The following is a 22,686-nucleotide window of genomic DNA, read 5'->3' on the forward strand; positions in this document are numbered from 1 at the left end:
GTTAGACTGACTTCTTCTTTTTGCTTTAAAATCTCCTAAATGACTCATCCTATGAGTTGGCTCCTTCCTGAGCAAGTTGGATGATCATTTCGCAGCCAACATGTCGAGCTGACCGGCTGGTCAGTGTCCATGGTCACCCCTGCGCAGAGCACTCAATCCAGGGCAAATGTTTGGCTCAATCAATATGACTGATAAATGTATCAGAGACTTAAAATGATTTTCCATACATTTTCTATGCCCCATATCTATCTCCTTATCCGCGGGTATGCTGGAGCCTATCCCAGCTGTCTTTGGGCGAGAGGTGGGGTACACCCTGGACTGGTCGCCAGCCAATCACAGGGCACATATAGACAAACAACCATTCACACTCACATTCATACCTATGGACAATTTGAAGTCACCAATTAACCTAGCATGTTTTTGGAATGTGGGAGGCAACAGGGATACCTGGAAAACAACTCCATAAAAAGACTCAGAGATTCGAACCCAGCCCTTCCCGATCTCCTGCTTGTGTGGCCAACATAACCATAACCACTTGTCTACCATGCGGTCCTATGTTAGTATTCATCCATCCATTTTCTATACCGCTTATCCTCAAGAGGGTCGCAGGTATGCTGGAGCCTATCTCAGCTGTCTTCGGGCAGGGGGGGGGGGGGGTACACACCCTGGACTGGTATGTTACTATTAATTTTGTAGAATTTTTATATTTTACAAAAAACTAACTAATTACCAATTGTACTTGGCAAAAATAAGAAAATAAATACCTGAACTCAAAGTCAGAATAATTATTACTGACAAAGTATTTTTTTCTTAGCAGGCATTTCTTTGTGACTTGCCAAAATGCGGTTTTACAGGTTTCCAGTAAAGTGTTTTGTTTCTGTTGGAAGATCATATTGTTTATTTTAATGTAATAATCTAATTTAGACAGTAGTGTCCAAATGTGTCCCAGTGGCCGTTTCTGGCTTGCAGTTCATATTTTACTGGCCCATACTACGAATATAAAATGAATTAATAATATATGATCTCCTGTGACCCTAGTGAGGATAAGCAGCATAGAGAATGGATGGATGAGTTATATTATTAGATATTACACTAATTTGTCACCTTTACCTGTAACATACAGCTAAGCTGTGGATGTTTTGTTCAGATCATTTACACTGGATTGGTTTTAGCATCTGCACGACATGTATCAAAATGGCCTAGGACCTAGGTAGGAAAAAGTCTGGACACCCTTAACTAACATTTATTCTCCTTAGATTTCCGTTTTTGCAGTTGCAACCTTTCAAAGAAGATGAACAGTATATCCATATCCATGTATATCCATATTGCTCTCTGCATTTCACTACTTGTGAGATGGAAAATTGACTTTTAATTAAAAAAAGCACTGTTAAAAGATCTCAATTTCCAAATAATTTACTCCTTAGACTAAATGACTAAAAATTACAAGGACGATTGTATAAATGTTTACATTTGTAATCAACATTAGTCTTATCTATCACTGCCATTACGATTAAGACTTAAGAAGGTTAATGAGTAATAGGTCCATCTATGATCTCAGGGTAGTGGAGAGGCTTTGGCCAACTGATTGCTCCACAACAGCACAGTTATAAATGACCTATGCACACTTAAGATAAACAGTCGATGACCAACTTGGTTCACAAAGACCTTTGAAAAGGCCACAACGTTCTATGTCACGCTGTCTCGTTTCCATCCTCACGACCTCGACAAGCTTCCAAAAAGCATAAAAATGCATCCAGCTGAATGTTCTTTTGAGGGGATTGTAACATAACAACCTCCCCCCCTGAAGTTTCTGAGTGGCCATTGAGAGAAGGAAGGCTCGATTGATTGGCGGTTGCTTTTGCACAAGAGGTGGGGTTGTTGAGACATCAATTGTAGTCACATATAAATATGGCAGCACACATATGTGGTGCACTTGGGACTTTCCAGGTCTAACCGGTGTGAAACGATGGCAAAGCTCAGGGGTGTTACCTCCGTAGTGGCAGTTGTGCTGCTGGGATTCCTCATAAGGACCGAAGCTCAGAGTTGGTATCCAAGTAGACGCCAGGAACCAGTAGCATCACCAGTCAACGGTAAAGGTCAAAACCCTGGTCAAGGACGCGATCCACCAGTCCCGATGCCAATGCCAGTCGAACCTGGCTGGCCCCCCTACTGGCCCCCTGACTACCCTGTCCAACAGGGACAGGGTAATTATTATCGTCCCCCCTGGATCTGTGATGTGGCGAAACGCGAACGAGTCCAATGTGGGATTTCTGGTATCTCTAGGATGTATTGTGAGGCCCTTAGGTGCTGCTATGATGCAGGCCAGTGCTACTATGGGAACATGGGTGAGTTTTTCCATACAACTATAATATCTGTGTTTGTCTGTCTGCCGATGTCAGTTGAATCTGTTAAAGAGTCTCTCCTCTCCGGCCATAATGGCTCCGTGACTACACTGTCCAACAAAATCCAACAGGTCAACAGCAAGGCAATGATCAGGTTGCTCAGATGGCACCTATGCGTTACGATCAAGCTCCCCAAGACCAAACAGTTGCGAGGCAAGCTCCCTCCTGGAGCTGCAACGTCATGAAAACGGAACGAAACCAATGTGGGGCTTATGGTATTTCTAGGACGTCTTGCGAGGCCCTCAACTGCTGTTATGATGCAGGCCAGTGCTACTATGGGAACACGGGTGAGTTTCTTCATCCAGCTAATGTTTGTGTTTGTCCTGGTGCTGATACCATTTGAAATGGTTACGAAGCCTCCTGTTGGGTGATAATGATTGTCCAACAAAACCCAACAGATCAACAGAGAGCCAATGATCAGCCTGTTCCGATGGACCATATGCGTTACGACCAGATGATGCTTGACAGAGGGAAAACCGTAAACCAAGCTCCCTCTTGGAGATGTGATGTGTTGAAAAACACACGAAACCAATGTGGGGCTCATGGTATCACAAGGGATTCTTGCGAGGCGCTTAACTGCTGTTATGATGGAGGCCAGTGCTACTATGGGAAAACAGGTGAGTTTCTCTATCCAGCTAATGTTTGTGTCTGTCCTGGTGCCGATATCATTTGAAATGGTCCGGGAGCCTCCTGTTGGGTGATAATGATTGTCCAACAAAATCCAACAGCTCAACAGAGAGCCAATGATCAGGTTGCTCCAATGGACCGTATGCGTTACGACCAGATGATGCTTGACAGACAGAAAACCGCACAAGCTCCCTCTTGGAGATGTGATATGTTGAAAAACACACGAAACCAATGTGGGGCTGAAGGTATCTCAAGGGCTTCTTGCGAGGCGCTTAACTGCTGTTATGATGGAGGCCAGTGCTACTATGGGAAACCGGGTGAGTTTCTCTATCCAGCTAATGTTCGTGTCTGTCCTGGTGCCGATATCATTTGAAATGGTCATGGGGCCTCCTGTTTGGTGATAATGATTGTCCAACAAAATTCAACAGCTCAACAGAGAGCCAATGATCAGGTTGCTCCAATGGACCGTATGCGTTACGACCAGATGATGCTTGACAGACAGAAAACCGCACACCAAGCTCCCTCTTGGAGATGCGATATGTTGAAAAACACACGAAACCAATGTGGGGCTGAAGGTATCTCAAGGGCTTCTTGCGAGGCGCTTAACTGCTGCTATGATGCAGGCCAGTGCTACTTTGGGAAAACGGGTGAGTTTCTCTATGCAGCTAATATTTGTATCTGTCCTGGTGCCGATATCATTTGAAATGGTCAGGGAGCCTCCTGTTGGGTGATAATGATTGTCCAACAAAATCCAACAGCTCAACAGAGAGCCAATGATCAGGTTGCTGCAATGGACCGTATGCGTTTGGACCAGATGATGCTTGACAGACAGAAAACCGCACACCAAGTTCCCTCTTGGAGATGTGATGTGTTGATGAACACACGAAACCAATGTGGGGCTGAAGGTATCTCAAGGGCTTCTTGCGAGGCGCTTAACTGCTGTTATGATGGAGGCCAGTGCTACTTTGGGAAAACGGGTGAGTTTCTCTATCCAGCTAATGTTTGTGTCTGTCCTGGTGCCGATATCATTTGAAATGGTCAGGGAGCCTCCTGTTGGGTGATAATGATTGTCCAACAAAATCCAACAGCTCAACAGAGAGCCAATGATCAGGTTGCTCAGATGGACCGTATGCGTTACGACCAGATGATGCTTGACAGACAGAAAACCGCACACCAAGTTCCCTCTTGGAGATGTGATGTGTTGATGAACACACGAAACCAATGTGGGGCTGAAGGTATCTCAAGGGCTTCTTGCGAGGCGCTTAACTGCTGTTATGATGGAGCCCAGTGCTACTATGGGAAACCGGGTGAGTTTCTTCATCCAGCTAATGTTCATGTCTGTCCTGGTGCTGATACCATTTGAAATGGTTAGGAAACCTCCTGTTGGGTGATAATGATTGTCCAACAAAATCCAACAGATCAATATAAAGCCAATGATCAGGTTCTTCCGTTGGAACCTGTGCGTTTCGATGTACTTCGCCGAGACCAGCTGCTGCTTGACAGACAGAAAACCCCACACCATACTCCCTCTTTGAGATGTGATGTGGTTAAAAACACACGAAACCAATGTGGGGCTCATGGTATCTCTAGGGCTTCTTGTGAGGCGCTTAACTGCTGTTATGATGGAGGCCAGTGCTACTATGGGAAACCGGGTGAGTTTCTCTAGCCAGCTAATGTTCATGTCTGTCCTGGTGCTAATAACATTTGAAATGGTTAGGAAGTTGGTTAATGGTTAGGAAGCCTCCTGTTGGGTGATAATGATTGTCCAAAATCCAACAGATCAACAGAGAGTCAATGATCAGGTTCTTCCGGTGGAACCTGTGCGTCACGATCCACTTCGCCGAGACCAGCTGCTGCTTGACAGACAGAAAACCCCACACCATACTCCCTCTTGGAGATGTGATGTGTTGAAAAACACACGAACCCAATGTGGGACTGAAGGTATCTCCAGGGCTTCTTGCGAGGCACTTAACTGCTGTTATGATGGAGGCCAGTGCTACTATGGGAAACCGGGTGAGTTTCTTCATCCAGCTAATGTTCATGTCTGTCCTGGTGCTGATACCATTTGAAATGGTTAGGAAACCTCCTGTTGGGTGATAATGATTGTCCAACAAAATCCAACAGATCAATATAAAGCCAATGATCAGGTTCTTCCGTTGGAACCTGTGCGTTTCGATGTACTTCGCCGAGACCAGCTGCTGCTTGACAGACAGAAAACCCCACACCATACTCCCTCTTGGAGATGTGATGTGTTGAAAAACACACGAACCCAATGTGGGGCTGAAGGTATCTCTAGGGCTTCTTGCGAGGCGCTTAACTGCTGTTATGATGGAGCCCAGTGCTACTATGGGAAACCGGGTGAGTTTCTTCATCCAGCTAATGTTCATGTCTGTCCTGGTGCTGATACCATTTGAAATGGTTAGGAAACCTCCTGTTGGGTGATAATGATTGTCCAACAAAATCCAACAGATCAATATAAAGCCAATGATCAGGTTCTTCCGTTGGAACCTGTGCGTTTCGATGTACTTCGCCGAGACCAGCTGCTGCTTGACAGACAGAAAACCCCACACCATACTCCCTCTTGGAGATGTGATGTGTTGAAAAACACACGAACCCAATGTGGGGCTGAAGGTATCTCTAGGGCTTCTTGCGAGGCGCTTAACTGCTGTTATGATGGAGCCCAGTGCTACTATGGGAAACCGGGTGAGTTTCTTCATCCAGCTAATGTTCATGTCTGTCCTGGTGCTGATACCATTTGAAATGGTTAGGAAACCTCCTGTTGGGTGATAATGATTGTCCAACAAAATCCAACAGATCAACATAAAGCCAATGATCAGGTTGCTCCGTTGGAACCTGTGCGTCACGATCCACTTCGCCGAGACCAGCTGCTGCTTGACAGACAGAAAACCCCACACCAAGCTCCTTCTTGGAGATGTGATGTGTTGAAAAACACACGAAACCAATGTGGGGCTGACGGTATCTCTAGGGCTTCTTGCGAGGCGCTTAACTGCTGCTATGATAGAGGCCAGTGCTACTATGGGAAAACGGGTGAGTCTCTCTATCCAGCTAATGTTTTTGTCATAGTGCCAATACCAGTTGACACTATTATAGAACCTCCTGTTTTGCCATAATGGCCTCTTAACGACACAGTCCAAAAAAATCCAACAGGTCAACAGCAAATCGGTGATCCAGTACTTCATAAGGACCAGACCAATGTAAAGCAAGCATACCCATATCCCTCCTGGAGCTGTGATGTGATGAGAAGCATGCGAAACCAATGTGGGGCTCCTGGTATCTCTAGGACATATTGTGAGGACCTCAACTGCTGCTACGAGGCAGGCGAATGCTACTTTGGGAACATGGGTGCGTTTCTTAAAGTCTGTCTCTGTCCTGGTGACAATGCCAGTTAAAACTGACAGGGAACCTCCTGTTTGGCCATAATGGCCCCTTGACTACACTGTCCAAAAAATCCAGGTCAACAGCAAGCTAATGAGCCAGTTCTTCATAAGGACCCTGCCCGTTACGATCAAACCCAGACGACGCATGACGGACAAAAACCCGTGAAGAAACCACAAACACCCTCTCCCCGGAACTGTGATGTGCCGACAAGCGTACAAGTGCCATGCGGGGCTCCAGATATCTCAGGAAGTGATTGTGATGCTCTTAACTGCTGCTACAATGGGGGCCAGTGTTACTTTGGGAACACGGGTGAGTTTCTCCGTCAAGCTAATGCCTTTGCCTCCTGAGACTGATGACTCATATTACCTATGTTCTTACAGTGACTGTCCAGTGCACCAAGGATGGCCAGTTCATTGTGGTCGTGGCCAAAGATAGCACTCTTCCCAACATTGACCTGAAGACCGTTTCCCTTTTGGGAGACGGTCATAACTGCAAACATGTGGACTCCAATTCCGCCTTTGCCATCTACCAGTTCCCTGTGACTGCCTGTGGTACCGTCATTACGGTTAGACTTCATTTTTTAAGCTTACAACAATACAGTGACTGCATGTGGGCATTCACATCATCACAACTTCCAGGAGGAGACTGGTATGATTGTCTATGAGAACAGGATGACTTCCTCGTATGAAGTGGGAGTGGGGCCTCTGGGCGCTATAACCAGGGACAGCAGCTTTGAGTAAAGAATTTTCTTATCCATAACAAACTGAATGCCCTCTAACAATCCACCATAATGCCAATGTTTTCTCTCAGTTTACTCTTCCAGTGTAGATACACAGGCATGTCTGTTGAGACTTTGATTGTAGAAGTTCTACCGGTAGAATCACCTGTCTCAGTGGCTGCTCTGGGTCCGCTCCATGTGGAGCTGAGGTTGGGCAATGGACAATGCTTTACAAAGGGCTGTGTTGAAGGTACATGCACACACAACCACAACCTGCTTTGTTTGAAAATGTGATGACATGAATCTGAATCTGCCTTCACAGAGGATGTGGCCTATAGCTCTTTCTATATGGATGGAGACTATCCTGTGACCAAAGTCCTAAGGGAGCCCGTGTATGTGGAGGTTCAACTCATGGAGAGAACCGATCCCAATCTTGTCCTCATGCTCGGTCGCTGTTGGACCACCACTAGTTCAAACCCTCACAGTGTGCCCCAGTGGGACATTCTGATCAATGGGTAACATAAAATGGATGTTCATCATAAAATGTCTCATTGGGTTGACACATTTTAAATTGCCATCATTTCTCTTCCAGATGTCCAAACAGCGATGATCGCTACTTGTCCTCCCTGGTTCCAGTTGGTCCAAGCTCCGGTGTGGACTTCCCGAGTCACTACAGGCGCTTCATTTTCAAAATGTTTACCTTTGTGGACCCGAGCTCACTAGAACCGCAGAATGAACAGGTACCCCATCTAGTGGTGGGATGACAACAGATGGTACTTGTGACACAAACATTTAGTTGATTTAGTTTTGCACTTGACTGCCATAAAACAACACAAGTATCATACTTGGGCTATAGTGATTTCTATGCAAGGGCGGCACGGCGGAAGAGTGGTTAGACCTCACAGCTAGGAGACCAGGGTTCAATTCCACCCTCGGCCATCTCTGTGTGGAGTTAAGTAGGTTAATTGGCCACTCCAAATTGTCCATAGGTATGAATGTGAGTGTGAATGGTTGTTTGTCTATATGTGTGCCCTGTGATTGGCTGGCGACCCGTCCAGGGTGTACCCTGCCTCTCGCCCAAAGACAGCTGGGATAGGCTCCAGCACCCCCCGCGACCCTCGTGAGCAAAAAGCAGTAGAAAATGAATTAATGATTTCTATGCAAACCAGCTGGTAGCACCAAATTACTTCTCAAGTGAGTCAGAGCTTTTCCTTCTGTCACTCACACACACACATCTGTGACATAGAAAGACGTTGGCAAGTGAGCAAATGAGGATTTTTGATCAGAAATTAGTAACATGCCAAAGGGTTAATTTTATCTTTGACTTTCTTCTAAAAATATTTTTCCAAAAATTTTGTCTTAAGAAAGAGAGCTTGCCTTATATTCAGGGTTTTCTTATATGGCATTGTCCTCGTCTAGGTGTACATTCACTGCAGTACATCTGTCTGCGAGCCTTCAGCCGGCTACAGCTGTCAGCCGTCATGCTTCAGAAGGAGTAAGCAATATATTTTATGATGAATACACACGAACGCCAAACTGTAGTCTAACTATTCTGTGTGTGTGTTTTTATTTCCAGAGAGAGAGGTGAAGGATGAGAGCCAGAAGATTGCAACGCCAAGAGTTGTGGCCTCTATTGGACCTGTGGTCATGGTTAAACGCGAAGAGTAAACATGGAAGTTGCAAACTTTGTGAAAAAGTATTTCATGAAGAATTGAAAGAACATGATTTATCCTTCATATCCTGACTTAAAGAGTAATAATACCAAAACACAGAGGCGGCAAACGTGCACGGCAATGAGAATAAAATGGATTCTTCAAAGTCAAACTTGTATTAAAAAGAGTTTTTATGTGCTGTAAATACTCCCTGATGACCTTTTTTCCTTATAATTGTCCACTGTAAATTATAATAAATACAGGCTATTTTGATTGTCTGGATATAATCTCGTAATTAAGATCACAGCAATATGTGTAGTTGTTGCTCTCCAAAATAAGACATAACAAACCCACTACATACATTCAACTTCAAGCTAACTAGAAGCAAGACCAAGGTAATGAGCTTGCGAGGCTAGCAAACACAAAGACAAAACAAAATATTCAGAGATAAGAGCTCTTAAACGAGACACATGACACAAATTTACTACTCGCCAAAAGGGACATGAAAAATAAAACAAATGCTAGGGAAACGGTGATTGAAATGCTGGACCAAATGGGATGGATCCAAGAAAAATGAATGGACCTAGAAGGGGAAAATCAAAAAGAACTAATATCTGAATATTGAGTATCCCAGAGAATGCGGATGAGAGCTCCGATCCATATCCATCAGTGTCAAAAAAAACAATTCTAAAAATAGCATGGAAAAAAGTAATACAATAAGAAATAAACATTTCATTCATTCATTCATTTTCTACTGCTTTTCCTCACAAGGGTCGCGGGGGTGCTGGAGCCTATCCCAGCTGTCTCCGGGCGAGAGGCAGGGTACACCCTGGACTGGTCGCCAGCCAATCACAGGGCTCATATAGACAAACAACCATTCACACTCACATTCATACCTATGGACAATTTGGAGTCACCAATTAACCTAGCATGTTTTTGGAATGTGGGAGGAAACCGGAGTACCCGGAGAAAACCCACGCATGCACGGGGAGAACATGCAAACTCCACACAGAGATGGTCGAGGGTGGAATTGAACCCTGGTCTCCTAGCTGTGAGGTCTGCGCACTAACCACTCGACCACCGTGCCGCCCAAAATAAACATTTTTTAACCACAATTATTGTGTATATGTCATCTAAAAGCAAAGGTGCAACATGAGTTTTTAAAAGGTGCTCAAAGAAAGAGGGGGTTCACTTCCAGACAAAGCTGACTAAAATACAAAGAGAAAACATATACAGTAAACCTTGGATATATCGGATTCAATTGTTCCCACTGGCTTTGTCCGATATAAAATCCGTTATATGCGTATACCGGAAAATGTCCGTTTTACGCATATATCGGATTTATATCCGGTATATGCGTAAATCGGATTTTATCCGTTATAAAAAGGCACTTCCTTGACTATGTTTCCAATGTACCTGGACGCGCAGGCAACGCTGCAAACGCTGCAAATGACGTCGTATAGCGGCCTGTCACAATTCGGTGAATCGGAGCGCCACAATGCGGCCATCCGATATATGCGAGGGAAATTTAATGGAAATGCATTGGAACAGGACTGGAGATTTTGTCCGAAATAGGCGAAATCCGTTATAAAAAATCCGATATATGCAATGAATTTTTTTTGGAAATGCATTACAGAAAAATCGTTTCTTTTTTATCTGTCCGTTGTGAGCGAATTTCCGATATATCCGAGGTTTACTGTAACAGCGTCGCAGAAGCCACTCATCAGGGGTCTCAAACTCAACTCAACTAAGAACATGAAGGTTCTTCAGAACATAAACTTTTCTTGCTTACCTGGCAGCAAAAGATTCTGGCTTCGCAGCATGACTGTGGAACCTATGCGTTTGCACCGTAATTGTAATCAGCGTTCTGTCACGTGACCCCTATTCACTGTTCAGTTCAGTGTTGGCTATTCCTTGTAGAATTAAAGACCCTCTTCCTTTTAGCAAGCTGAAGTAATTCTGATCGTGTCTTGTGGGACTCAAGTTTGCAACAATACTGTACGTACATACGTTAATTCTTTGTTAATCACTGTGAATTGGTTAGGGAAAGGAACATACATACATACATACATACATACATACATACATTTTCTGTACCACTTATACTCAGTAGGGTCACGGACAGGCTGGAGCCTATCCTAGCTGTATTCAGGCGAGAGGAGGGGTACAGCCTGGACTGTTGGAAAGGAACACATAGTTAAGAAAAACCAGACCTGAGTAATTAATGACCACTTATGACTGATTGTCAAGCCGGTGATATTCAAATGTTTGCCGGTGCACTTTGCAGTGAAAACAGTCCTTCAAAATAGACATGGACATTTTTATTTGGACCAAGTCTTTCAGAGCTTATATTTTGCAGTTTACAAAAACATGATTATTACAATAGAAAGTGAATTACACAAAGCACAAAACCTACAACAAAACATTCACACAGATTTGAGTCTTGTGTTGTTTTGCCTCCTGTTGCTGCCACTGAGCCAACAGAGCATGGCCAACACATCACTGGTGCGAATTCCGTCTCCTCTTCCCCTCAGTCGGACTTGTCCTTCTTTTTGGATCCTCTGATTGGAACTTTGTTGACCACGGCAGAACCGACGGCTGTCACGCCGCCAGCTACGGCGCAAACTCCTCCCTTGACCAGTCCCACACCTGCTGCGGGCACGGCGGCAACTGAGCTGACAGCAGTCTTGGTGAGGTCCAGGCTCTTTCCTCCGATCCACGTCACGCCGACCACGGTCGCTCCTAAGGCCCCCGTGGTGGCACCGTACAAGCCTCCCGCCAACCTGCCCAACATGCCCGTCTGAGTCTGTGGGTGCTCTTTGAGGTTGTCTGGTGGGAACCAATAAATGTGACATGTAACTTAAATGTACTGTAAAATGCCTGCTAAGACCTCCGTCCTAAACTGGTAACCCACACCCTGCATTTTTGCAATAGGTCCTTAAAAACACCCGTCATACAGAGGATGTTTTGGATTTAGTCCTTAAAAACAGCAAAATGCTGCTGCAATATACTTTAGTGGATCACTATATGAAAATCATAACAGAACATACGAAGATTTTTTGATGTGCATCTTTCCAGTAGGTCCTTAATTTTTTTTGTATTGCATTGTATAGAATATTTATTAAAAATCAAAATGCCTGGCTAGCTTATACTGGAGGATACGCTTACTCGCTGCTACACTTTCTTTGATTAAGTCCATGAGGCAGCCACACTCAATGATACAGTTCCGGAGGCCGGATAAAATTGCAGCGTGTGACGGATTTGGCCCCCAGTCCTGAGTTTGACAACAGTTAGCAACGCAAGTACACCTCACAATGAACATATCCAAATCGAGTCCAAACTGTGAATATTTAAGGTCAAGCACCGTGGTTATTGCAGCACTGCCTTAATCCTCTTGGGTGTGAAATTTGACCAGAGCTGCACAGATGTTACTGGAATCCTCTTCCACTCCACTTCCACATCACTGGTGGATCTTGTGCATGTTAGACAGTGTGCTCCTCCACCTTCCTTCTGCTTGAGGATGCCTCACAGGCGCTCATTTGTGTTCAGGTCTGGAGGAGACATACTTTCACCTTCAGCATCCTCAGCAAGACACTTGTCATCTTGGAGGTGTGTTTATGCTCCTTATCTTGTTGGGGAACTGCCTTTCAGAACAGTTTTTCAAGGGAGAGGATCATGGGTTGCTTCATACTGTCACAGTACATGCTGGAATTCTTGTTTCCTTCAATGCACCGGACCTCACCAGTGCCAGCAGTATTCATGCTGCCCCAAACCATGATGCTACTACGACTATGCTTGACTGTAGACAGGACACAATTATCTTGCTACTCACTTGTGTTGCCAGCTAATTAGACAACGGTGGCTGTGTGTTGACTCATTTTCAGTGCATTGTAAATCTATATTGCGATATGAGCTGTCAAATGACTACTCTTAAGTTTACTTTTTGTCTTGTCCTTTGAGAAGGTACATGTATAGTACTGTTATAAAAATACGGATGGCCATATTTGCATTGTAAGAGACTGTATGTTCATAACACAGAGTGAATGAAAGATCTCCACATGTTCCAATGTCCAGTATGACGTGCATTCATCTTAAAAAATGGCTGAAAATTAAGAAAGCATAAGAAAACGGTTTCACTGACCTGAATCAACTGGTTTATCATTGAGGTTAGCAGGTGTGTCCTCGAGCACCTGCTCTGCCTGACTCATCTCTGAAATAAGTGAGACAATTACTAAAACATTTACATATTCATACAATTAAAGAGCCAATAGTTGCAGACATGTTATGCATGCAAATAAAAGGCATTAGTTTGTTTTATGTTTTATACACCGCATGGACAAAAGTATCAGAAATGGTGATGGTCATGACAATCAATTGTGTTCAGTGGGATTGCTAAAAGGAACCTATTATGCTTTTTCCACTTTTCTGACCTATAAATGTTGTTTAGAATGTTGTATTATCGTGTCAAACAAAGCCAAAGCATCAGAAAATGAGTTTTGATGAGGTTGGTTTCATAAAGTTTTTCCTAACACCAAGTGTTGTGACATCAACATGATCCAGACCTCCTTATATAAGCTGCAGATTGCCAGCACTCGGTCAACGAGGGTCTATATATCCGCAAGTTCTCGGGAGCACTTGGGAGTGTGACCAATTAAAATGGAGTGGGCGTGCCTGGAGGCGGGTTGCGACTGGAGTAAATTAAACAAAAGCAGGAAATAAATGAAAACGCTGCAAAAAGGGGTGCAGTATCTGGAAGACCTAGAAAGGTGATTGCATGTAGGTGCTCTATAGGAGTCCACAACTCAATGCAAAGGGCTGAAAATGAGCACAATAGGTCCCCTTTATTGATGTATCGATGCCACTGAGCCAAAAATGAACTGCACTCTTGATTTACTACTCGTCTAGTCCTTCGCTGATTTACTCCAAACCAATTTGCCAAACTCTCATTGTAAAACAATAACATTTACCCTCACACAAACAGCATGGATGCTACTCTTTGACGCTGTGCCTCCACCAACTACGACTAAGGATGTGTCTTTCCCATTGCTTTTACAGTAGATTACAGTGTTTACAGTTTAAAAGCAATTGCCACTGTGAAAGACTATGATGCAGGCAAGTGTCACACCACCTACAAGTAAAACAGTGCATCTACTGTTGCAATAACCTCTGTCAATCAAAACTGCATTTCTGTACTATTACAGGACAATTTGCAAGACTCAACTTGTGTTGGGTCTCTTTAGATTGTGCAGGTTATGCACAATGAGTGTCCAGTAAAAGTTTGGTTAGTTTCGCCACAAAATATTAGTTAAAAATGGCCTGAAAGAGTTTGCAGCAGTAGTAGTGTTTGCTTTGGGGTGTGCTGTTCCTGATCCAAAAACTCGGAAGACCTGTTCAAACCGAGGCGTGGAGACAAAAGTTAATCAAACTAAAGTATTGCATAACATTACTTGTATTACATGTCGGCATAAAAAGGAGTTAATAAGTGCGGGTGGGAGTATCACTCGTAAACAACTTATGCTAGCAAAGCGGTCAAAAGCTAACTTTTATGGTAGCGTCTGCTTACTACTTTTTCCCCCATTCAGTGCCCTTTAATTGAATATTAAGATAACAAGATAAGATAAGAATTATCTGTGTTTGTATAGTACCTTTGAGACCAAATAATGTTCGAGATCACACGCCACTACACTGTACGCTAAGCCTCATCGAGCCTCACATTCGATGAATACATTTATTTAATTCTGTTTTTGTCAACTTTTTGAACCACTAGCATAATAGTTGTGGCCTTGTTTTCTTATTTTATTAAAACAATAAAAAGCATAACGCCAATGTTATTGTCAGCAGTTGTTATGGCTGACATCCTGCTCGTGAACTAAGTTGAAACAATATGGCGCTGCTTACCTTATTTTTTTTTACAGTTACGAGGAAGAATGGTGAGATGTGCTGGACAGTGTAATAAATAACGTTGAAACAATAATAATAATAATTCCGCGTCTGTTGATGCAGCCGACCAAAACGTTCCCTCTGTCAGTTGATGTCTTTTTCAATGGGGACGAGATAAGTCTCCACCCCTCCCCCCGCCGCCCCCGACTGCCTGACAGATAGACACACACACGCACACACACTTTACATTAAAAATTATATTTAATGTATTGTAGTTTGTGGGAAAAAATAGCACCGGAAGTCTTTACAATCTGCCAATCTTTGCCAAACGGAAATGATTATTGTTATCGTGATCTATTTCAATCGAAGATCGTTGTCATTTGTTTATTGTAGAATAACACCTCAACTGAGCAGATTTGTCACAATGTTCACTTAATAAATAACATGTTTGTTGTGTTGAAAAAGTTGCGAACACATTTGTAGTACAATTGTGTATATTTGTTATGTATATGTATATGCATATTACCCTGTAGCATTTTTGTCATTTTATTTTGTTACCCTAGTTTTCGGTTGGGAATGGGAGGGGTGTAATTCCACGTGACCCCTTGTTTATAAATGTAATCTTTTTTGCGCTTCGTGGAAAGGGTTATACTTTTGTTTTGGGCTAACGTTAAGCAAAAAAAACAATGGTCAATGTTGTTATTCAGTTTAAACATGTAGCTATGGATGCGTAATGGCTTTATCTGCATTTCCGGCCTCGAATCGGAAGCAATATATCACGTGACACAAACCCCCGTTTTCCCGCCTGTGTTTGTAATGGCTTCATTCGTGTCCGGAAGCAACAAATAACGACAGACATTTGGTCCTTGCTTTTTAAAAAACACAAACAAACAAGTAATTCTGGATCATTTTAAAATACATTTTAACACATTTTTCCATCCTGGTCGACAAGTCGTTGCCGTCTGTTTGTTCCCGCAAAAGTTCAACTCTGGAGACAACAGGTACCTTCATTGTGTTAGAAGTCGTTTTGTTCTGACTTAATCACCACAGCTAAACAATCTGCATGTATCTCTAGCTAACATTAAAAGAGGGCCCTTTGTAGTCATTAGGGGTCATTTAAATGGTGTCGTGTGTTGAAGGATGTTCAATGTAACTGGACATAAAACGTAGCCAATTATCGACAGCTTTTCAAAACAAAATAACCAGTTGAATAGTTTTGTTTTTCTTGCAGGGTGTTTGGCTATTTGTGTGTTAGAAAGCGAATTCAAAGAAAACAGGCATGTCCCCCAAGTGTATCATGAACTTGTAATGACTTGGTGATTACAGCAGAGGGCAGTCTAACTTCTCTGGTAACGAAGAAAACCTTATTTGTTCAGTAGGAATCAGTAAAAAATGCTATGTTATTGTATATTTTAAAGATTACACAGAGCAGAACCAAATACTTAATATACAGAAAGTGTTGAAAAATTCTGAAAGTGAAATTATGAACAGCTATTTTCTATAATTAGCGAATATTTTCGCTGGTTCTGACACTGTGCAAAATGTATTATCGTGACAGGCCGAGCAGTGTCTCTTACAGTGCTGTGGAGGAATTTTGGCCCACTCATCTTTGTAAACTTGTTGTAATTCAGCAACAGTGGAGGGTTTTCCAGTACTGCCCTTTTAAGGTCATGCCACACCATCTCAATAGGATTCAGGTCAGGATTTAGACTAGGCTACTCTAAAGTCTTCATTTAGTTTTTCTTCATCCATTCAGAGGTGGACTTGTTGGTGTGTTTTGGATCATTGTCCTGTTGTAGTATCCAAGTTAGTTTCAGCTTGAGGTCACGAACAGATGGCCGGACATTCTCCTTCGGGAGTTTTTTGGTAGACAGCAGAATTCATGGTTCCATTCATCACAACAAGACTTCCAAGTCCTGAAGCAGCAAACGAGCCCCAGACAATCACACCATATTTTGCTGATAGTATGATGGTCTTTTTGCGGCATTACTAGGACACACACCTTCCAAAATAATATAGGTTTTGGGAATCAATATGTTTTTTTTGGCAAAATTGAAATGATCCTTAATGTTTGTAGTCTCCTGTTCTAGCTGATACAGGAACACTACTTTGTTGCTGAAGTAATATTGTCGCATGCCTTCTCGGCAACACAGTCACTGACATCCAGACATATGCGAGTTAAAAATCACACTTACAGCTTTATTTCTCCATAATTAGTCTATTGTTAAAAGGTCCAGTGTAAGCAGTCCAAACAAGCAATTTTCCCACTTTCCTGCAATTAACATTATTTCTCATTTCTTCCCGAATTTCTTTACATTGCGGCATGATATCTAGTTTTTGAGGATCTTATGGTATATTCCACTTTATCAGGAAGCTCCTATTTAAGTGATTTCTTGATTGAGAACAGGTGGTTGGATACATTTAAATATTGAAATCAGGTGTGATAAACCACAGTTGTGTTTTAACAGGGGCCATGTAGGTCTGGATTTTTCTCCCTTTTAATAATGAAGTTTCATTAACAAACTGACTTTTGTGTTGTCGTTTACTAATATTTACATTTGTTTGAGCTGAAGACAAACACTTTTTCACACCACTTTATACTGAAATGATGAAATTTTTTTAATGGCATTTTAAAGTAAATATGTCAACATTTTGTGATGTGAAAAAGTATCTTAAGACCTTTTTTTATTGTTTGGAAATGTATTAAAAATAAAAAAAACAGTAACCAGCCTATCTTCTAAGTATGTTCCAGTTAGACTAAGACGAAGAAATAACAAGGCACAAGAGTCATTAGCTGCCCTCCTTCCCCTCGGGAAGACCAGACAATATGCTAACACAAATTAGCACGAGCAGGGCTTTGTGTGTCAAAGGAAGGGGGGGCCGCACAAAGGCACTACACACAGCGATGCGTCATTAGTGAGCAGGTGGGGAGACACAACATTGAGCTGTTGTCACTCCAGCCAAATGATGAACAGGTTTCCATGGCGACCACCATTGCATCCCTCATTTTGGGGAGGGGTTGGGGGGACCAAATAAGTGGAGGGGGTTAAACACTAAGGACAAGCACCCCCAGGATGATGATCTGGTGACATGAATGGGAATGTTCCTTGGTGGAAAAATCACGTTAATTTGTAATTTAGATGCTAGATGTGTTTTGTATCTATTGTACGCAACTGTTTTATTATGCAGTATCATTTCTTTTGTATGACTTTATTACTTTATTACTGCTTTATTAGCCACCTTGTTGTACATCTATTGGAGGTGTAGCGTTTGTTTACCCAATGGATGACTATGCTTCAAGTGCAGGGCAAATACAGTATCTACTGCATGTACTTTGTTTTTACATACTAATATTATTTGAGCTCTCCCACAGAAATGGTAAGACAATTACCTCTTTTTTTGGGGGGGGTAAGGGGCTGTATAACGGTGAGCGCTGAAGTGTGGCCAGTGTTCCAGGTCAGCTCCTAATGATATCAGTGCAGCTCCACACCGCTGGTGGTCCAGTGCTTTGGTGGCACATCGGGCCTTGACTTCTCCACTGTGAAGAACTGTTAGAGCAAACTGTGTTAAAGGCCAAACAAGAGTGGAAGGGGTGCTCACTCAAATCCTTTTTTAAAGCCTTTTGTCATTTATACCAGGGTTCTTTTATCATTAAAAGAATGGTAAGAGCATTTGTAACACTATTTGGCCTTCTCTCGCCAGTTGTTTTTGACTTCCCAGCCGCAGGTGCTCTACTAGAGCCAAGCCTGCAGAGATAGTCTTTAAAAAAAATGAAGAAAGATGTGAGTTGATGACCTCTCCTCTTTTCACCTTAATAAGTAGGCGGCTGATTTATTGCCTGTACTCGGCGTCAGTGTCTGAGTGAGGGGATCCCTTGACAAAAGATGACCTCGGCATCCTGCTGTTTTTTAATAGTTTTTTTAGGATGAGCTCCAAAAAGAACAGTAATGTGTGTGTGTGTTGGGGGGTTTATTGCATTTTAAATAAGGCAATGAAGATTTGAGTGTCTTTAGATGAAAATGGGTAAAAATTCTGTTTCCATGTGCCCTACAAAAACACCTGCCCTAACAATCTTTAGGGGACTGACAAACATATTTGAGCAAAACAGTTTTGAGCAAAAATTTGAGCAAGACAGTTGGAAAATATGGACGCCATCAAGGGTGAGACTGGGCCGCATCAGGTTTTCAAAAAAAAACAACGGATTTATTAAAAACAGAAAAATGAATAAACTTTGCTTTGGTTCCGATTTTCGACAAGAAAAGCTCTGATAAAACATTCCACTGTTCTCAAATACCTTAATTTTTATTTTTCTACACAAAATAAGATGAAAAATAAATAAACAAATCAAGAGTAAAGAAAATCAATCAATCAGTAATAAATAAATATAATAATAATAATAAAACGGCAAATAATAAAAACTTAAACCACATAGTTGGTGGGTAGACAAATATTTTTTTTCAGATTAAAATTAACAAAGCATTATTAGAGCCCTGTAGAAATGACAAAACACGACTATAGTCACATTTATACTCTTTTTATTTACAACATATTGCGCAATTGCAGGGTCTTGAGACACATGCCAACTCGCAAACTAGAGAGCTAGCGACCTAAACGGTAACCTCCAAGTTATTTCCTTTAAACTTAAATAGCCAAAAACTTACCACTTCCACACGGATAGGGAGGATAACTATTAAGTTATTTAACCTTTAACATGAATATTAATCAAACGTAATAATTTTTTCTGGGTACATGATACCATACAGCATCCATATCAAACTTGCGCGGGCCGCACTAACATTAAACTTTCATATCAAGGTGGGGGCCTCAAACTAGTGTCTAAATGGTCCCTGGCCACTATTATACTTAATTGTATAAATGCATCAGTTCAGGTGAAACAAATCTAGATCCATGTCACTGTATAATCTTGGTGCATCTGGAGAAGCAGTGCTAAGGGTTTATCGCTGAAGCAGCCATGTTTGATGTCCTTTTGTTTGCTTCTTCACTGATCATTCTCATTCCTAGCCGCCCAGCCTAGCTTTGAAAAAGCGGGGTCTCCTCCTTACCTCTGCTCCTTCTTTATTGTATCCTGCCTCTGTATCATTTATCTCTACAGAGAGAGAGTGAGGGTTGGGGGCGGGGGGGGGGGGGGGGGGGCATCCTCTTTTTCTGTCCTCCAGCTGGGTTTGTTGACACATGGTCAATCTTGGTCCTCTTTTTTTTTTTGTTACCTCTGCCCCTCAGCTAACCTCTCTGCTTTTCCCTGAACAGTAAAGCTGCCACAGCTGTGGACTGTATTAGCATAGCCTGAGAAGTGAGATGGCAAAAGGTGGTCCTGGAAGGGGGGTAGATGAGTGGGGGTCTACTAAATATATTGCAGTCATTAGCTTTTGTTCAACAGTTAGTGGCTTTAAAGCATTTCACAGCATAGGGAATAGATCATTCCGCTCTTAACGGAAATATGGGAAAGTGAAGGTAGACAGGGAGGAGGAATTAGCATGCTAAGAAGAAGCCAAGAAAGAAAGTCAAAAGTGCATATTATTCATGACATTAAGTAATTTTTTACTTTTGTCTTGACTCCAGGTGCTGGGATGAACAGGTCCAAGTCCAACGCGGATAAAAGATCCGAGCGGCCTGCAATCACTCGACGAACACGCAGCTCCAGTACTGCACAGCCCTCTCAGTGCCAGGATTCTGGACTGGAAAAGCGAAGGAAGCAGCCAGACTCGGACCTGAATCAGGACCTCAGCCAGAAGACCGTGAACAGACAAGCAAGGCCTGCAAGGTGAGGAAAAATTTTATAATCCCAAACATGGTGTTTTTGTGGAAAACTGTTGTGTCTTGACCTCCTCACCAGTGAAGCAAAGCAGACCAAAACAAGCCCTGCAGCCTCCCAGCCAGGGTCAGCTCCGAATGGCTCCTCTGCCACCAAATCCTGCAGTGGTCTGGCCGCTGTGGCCCAGCTAATGAAGCTGGGCCGCTGTAAGAATGTGGTCGTGGTAGCTGGAGCTGGAATCAGCACCCCGAGTGGGATTCCCGACTTCAGGTTAGCGTTTCTTTTAAACTTCTAAATAGTCACAATAGAGCCCATCCTGAGAAGATGTTCTTTGTGCTTCTCAGAACTCCAGGAACAGGACTGTATGCCAACCTGGACGCCTACAATATCCCGTATCCAGAAGCCATTTTCAACATCGACTACTTCTCCAACGACCCACATCCTTTCTTCTCCCTGGCCAAGGCGCTCTATCCAGGAAGCCACAAGCCCAACTACATACACTACTTCATCCGCATGCTGCACCACAAAGGCCTGCTGCTGCGAATGTACACGCAGAACATTGACGGCCTGGAGAAAGGTGAATGATGTAACCTTTTAAGTGACAATCGACACTAAGCGGGGGGGATTTGACCCAATAACCGCTCAAAAAATGAGTGATCAATTATTGCTACTAGCAGCATAATTTTTGATTCATTCATTCATTTTCTACCGCTTCTCCTCACAAGGGTCGCAAGGGGTGCTGGAGCCTATCCCAGCTGTCTTTGGGCGAGAGGCAGGGTACACCCTGGACTGGTCGCCAGCCAATCACAGGGCACATATAGACAAACAACCATTCACACTCACATTCATACCTATGGACAATTTGGAGTCGCCAATTAACCTAGCATGTTTTTTGGAAATTTGTGGGAGGAAACTGGAGTATCCGGAGAAAAGCCACGCATGCACGGGGAGAACATGCACACTCCACACAGAGATGCCAGAGGGTGGAATTGAACCCCGGTCTCCTAGCTGTGAGGTCTGCGCGCTAACCACTCGACCGCCGTGCCGCCCATTTTTGTTTCAATGATACATTTTCAAATATTCTCTTAAATAATCTAAAAAAAAATTCAGTCTCAAAACCAATGGAGCCTGAGGGCAACCCGTCTAGGCAGAAAGCAAATACATCAAACAAAGCCCACTGGGATCGATTACTAATAACGGTTCTCCATGTTCTCCTCAGTGTGTGGAATCCCAGATGACAAACTTGTCGAAGCTCACGGCAGTTTTGCCACCGCTTCCTGCCACCTGTGCTACACGCCTTACCCGCCAGAGGATGCAAAGGTACACATTCTGCCATCACTCACATTTCTTATATCCGCACCTTTAACGTCTTATGTCTCCTAGCACATCATCATGAGCGGCAGCATCCCCAAGTGCACCTTCTGCACCGCAACAGTCAAACCAGATGTTGTGTTTTTTGGTGAGGACCTTCCTCAAAAGTACTTTCTCCACGCGAAAGACTTCCCCAAAGCGGACCTACTCATCATCATGGGAACGTCTCTACAGGTGCTTTGTTTAATACTATGATCCCCACCATGCAATTATTAAATCAGTCATGTTTCAGATTGAGCCTTTTGCCAGCTTGGTGAATACACTGCGCTCCACGGTGCCCCGCCTCCTCCTTAACCGACATGCCGTGGGTCCATTCGAGAGGGTCCCGCTGCGGAGGGGGGACCACATGGAACTGGGCGACCTGGAGAACACGGTGCGGAGGTTTGCTGAAATGCTGGGATGGAACAATGACATAGAAGAGCTGATGAAGAGTCAGGAACAAGAGGTGAGCTATCTCTTTGAACCCGTCTCTAAAATAGACAACTGACTGGTGTGATCCTGTTTCTCTCAGCAGTTCATCCCAACATTGGTTAGCACCATCCCGTGTAGGAGCAGAGCCGGCCTTAGTGGCAGCGAGGGGTCAGACTCCGACACGGACAGCAAATGTTCAGCATCATCCTGCCCTAGCAACTGACAGGCGAGAAGTTGGAGACATGCATACTGATCTTAATCTTATTTCCTCATTTCTTACTGAGGTTCATGTGTACAAAAGGAAAAACAAGCTCACTATTTTAAGCACTTATATCACAAAAATCTACTGTCCACTCTATATCAAGCTGTTCTTCTGATATAAACACTGTATTTTAAACAATATTTAATAAAGCTTATGTCTACAAGGTGTTTGTTGTGTAATCAAAATAATGA

The 22,686-nt window shown here is 43.1% G+C and overlaps 2 protein-coding genes across 4 annotated transcripts; one reads left to right on the forward strand and one right to left on the reverse strand.

The window, feature by feature from the left end:
* Positions 1 to 11,088: 11,088 nt before the first annotated feature.
* tmem263 (transmembrane protein 263) lies at positions 11,089 to 14,867 on the reverse strand. Its single transcript, XM_058076697.1, has 3 exons — positions 14,697 to 14,867; positions 12,940 to 13,008; positions 11,089 to 11,627 (listed from the first exon to the last, which is right to left on the reverse strand). Exons 2-3 carry the CDS (start codon positions 13,004 to 13,006, stop codon positions 11,329 to 11,331), a joined length of 366 nt encoding a protein of 121 aa, XP_057932680.1. The 5' UTR covers positions 13,007 to 13,008; positions 14,697 to 14,867; the 3' UTR covers positions 11,089 to 11,328.
* A 591-nt stretch (positions 14,868 to 15,458) lies between these two features.
* si:dkey-103i16.6 (uncharacterized protein LOC557125 homolog) lies at positions 15,459 to 22,668 on the forward strand. Of its 3 annotated transcripts, none has more exons than XM_058076694.1 (8): positions 15,461 to 15,679; positions 20,259 to 20,460; positions 20,533 to 20,721; positions 20,796 to 21,028; positions 21,671 to 21,771; positions 21,835 to 21,996; positions 22,055 to 22,267; positions 22,334 to 22,668. In XM_058076694.1, the coding sequence occupies exons 2-8, from the start codon at positions 20,267 to 20,269 to the stop codon at positions 22,454 to 22,456; spliced, it is 1,215 nt and encodes a 404-aa protein (XP_057932677.1). In that variant the 5' UTR covers positions 15,461 to 15,679; positions 20,259 to 20,266; the 3' UTR covers positions 22,457 to 22,668. The 3 variants fall into 3 exon arrangements, with proteins under 3 accessions (XP_057932679.1, XP_057932677.1, XP_057932678.1); XM_058076695.1 differs by having other exon boundaries at positions 22,337 to 22,668; XM_058076696.1 differs by lacking the exon at positions 22,334 to 22,668 and having other exon boundaries at positions 15,459 to 15,679; positions 22,072 to 22,261.
* Positions 22,669 to 22,686: the final 18 nt, after the last annotated feature.

Source organism: Doryrhamphus excisus, chromosome 6 (genome assembly GCF_030265055.1).
Source record: "Doryrhamphus excisus isolate RoL2022-K1 chromosome 6, RoL_Dexc_1.0, whole genome shotgun sequence".
Lineage (NCBI taxonomy): Eukaryota > Metazoa > Chordata > Actinopteri > Syngnathiformes > Syngnathidae > Doryrhamphus > Doryrhamphus excisus.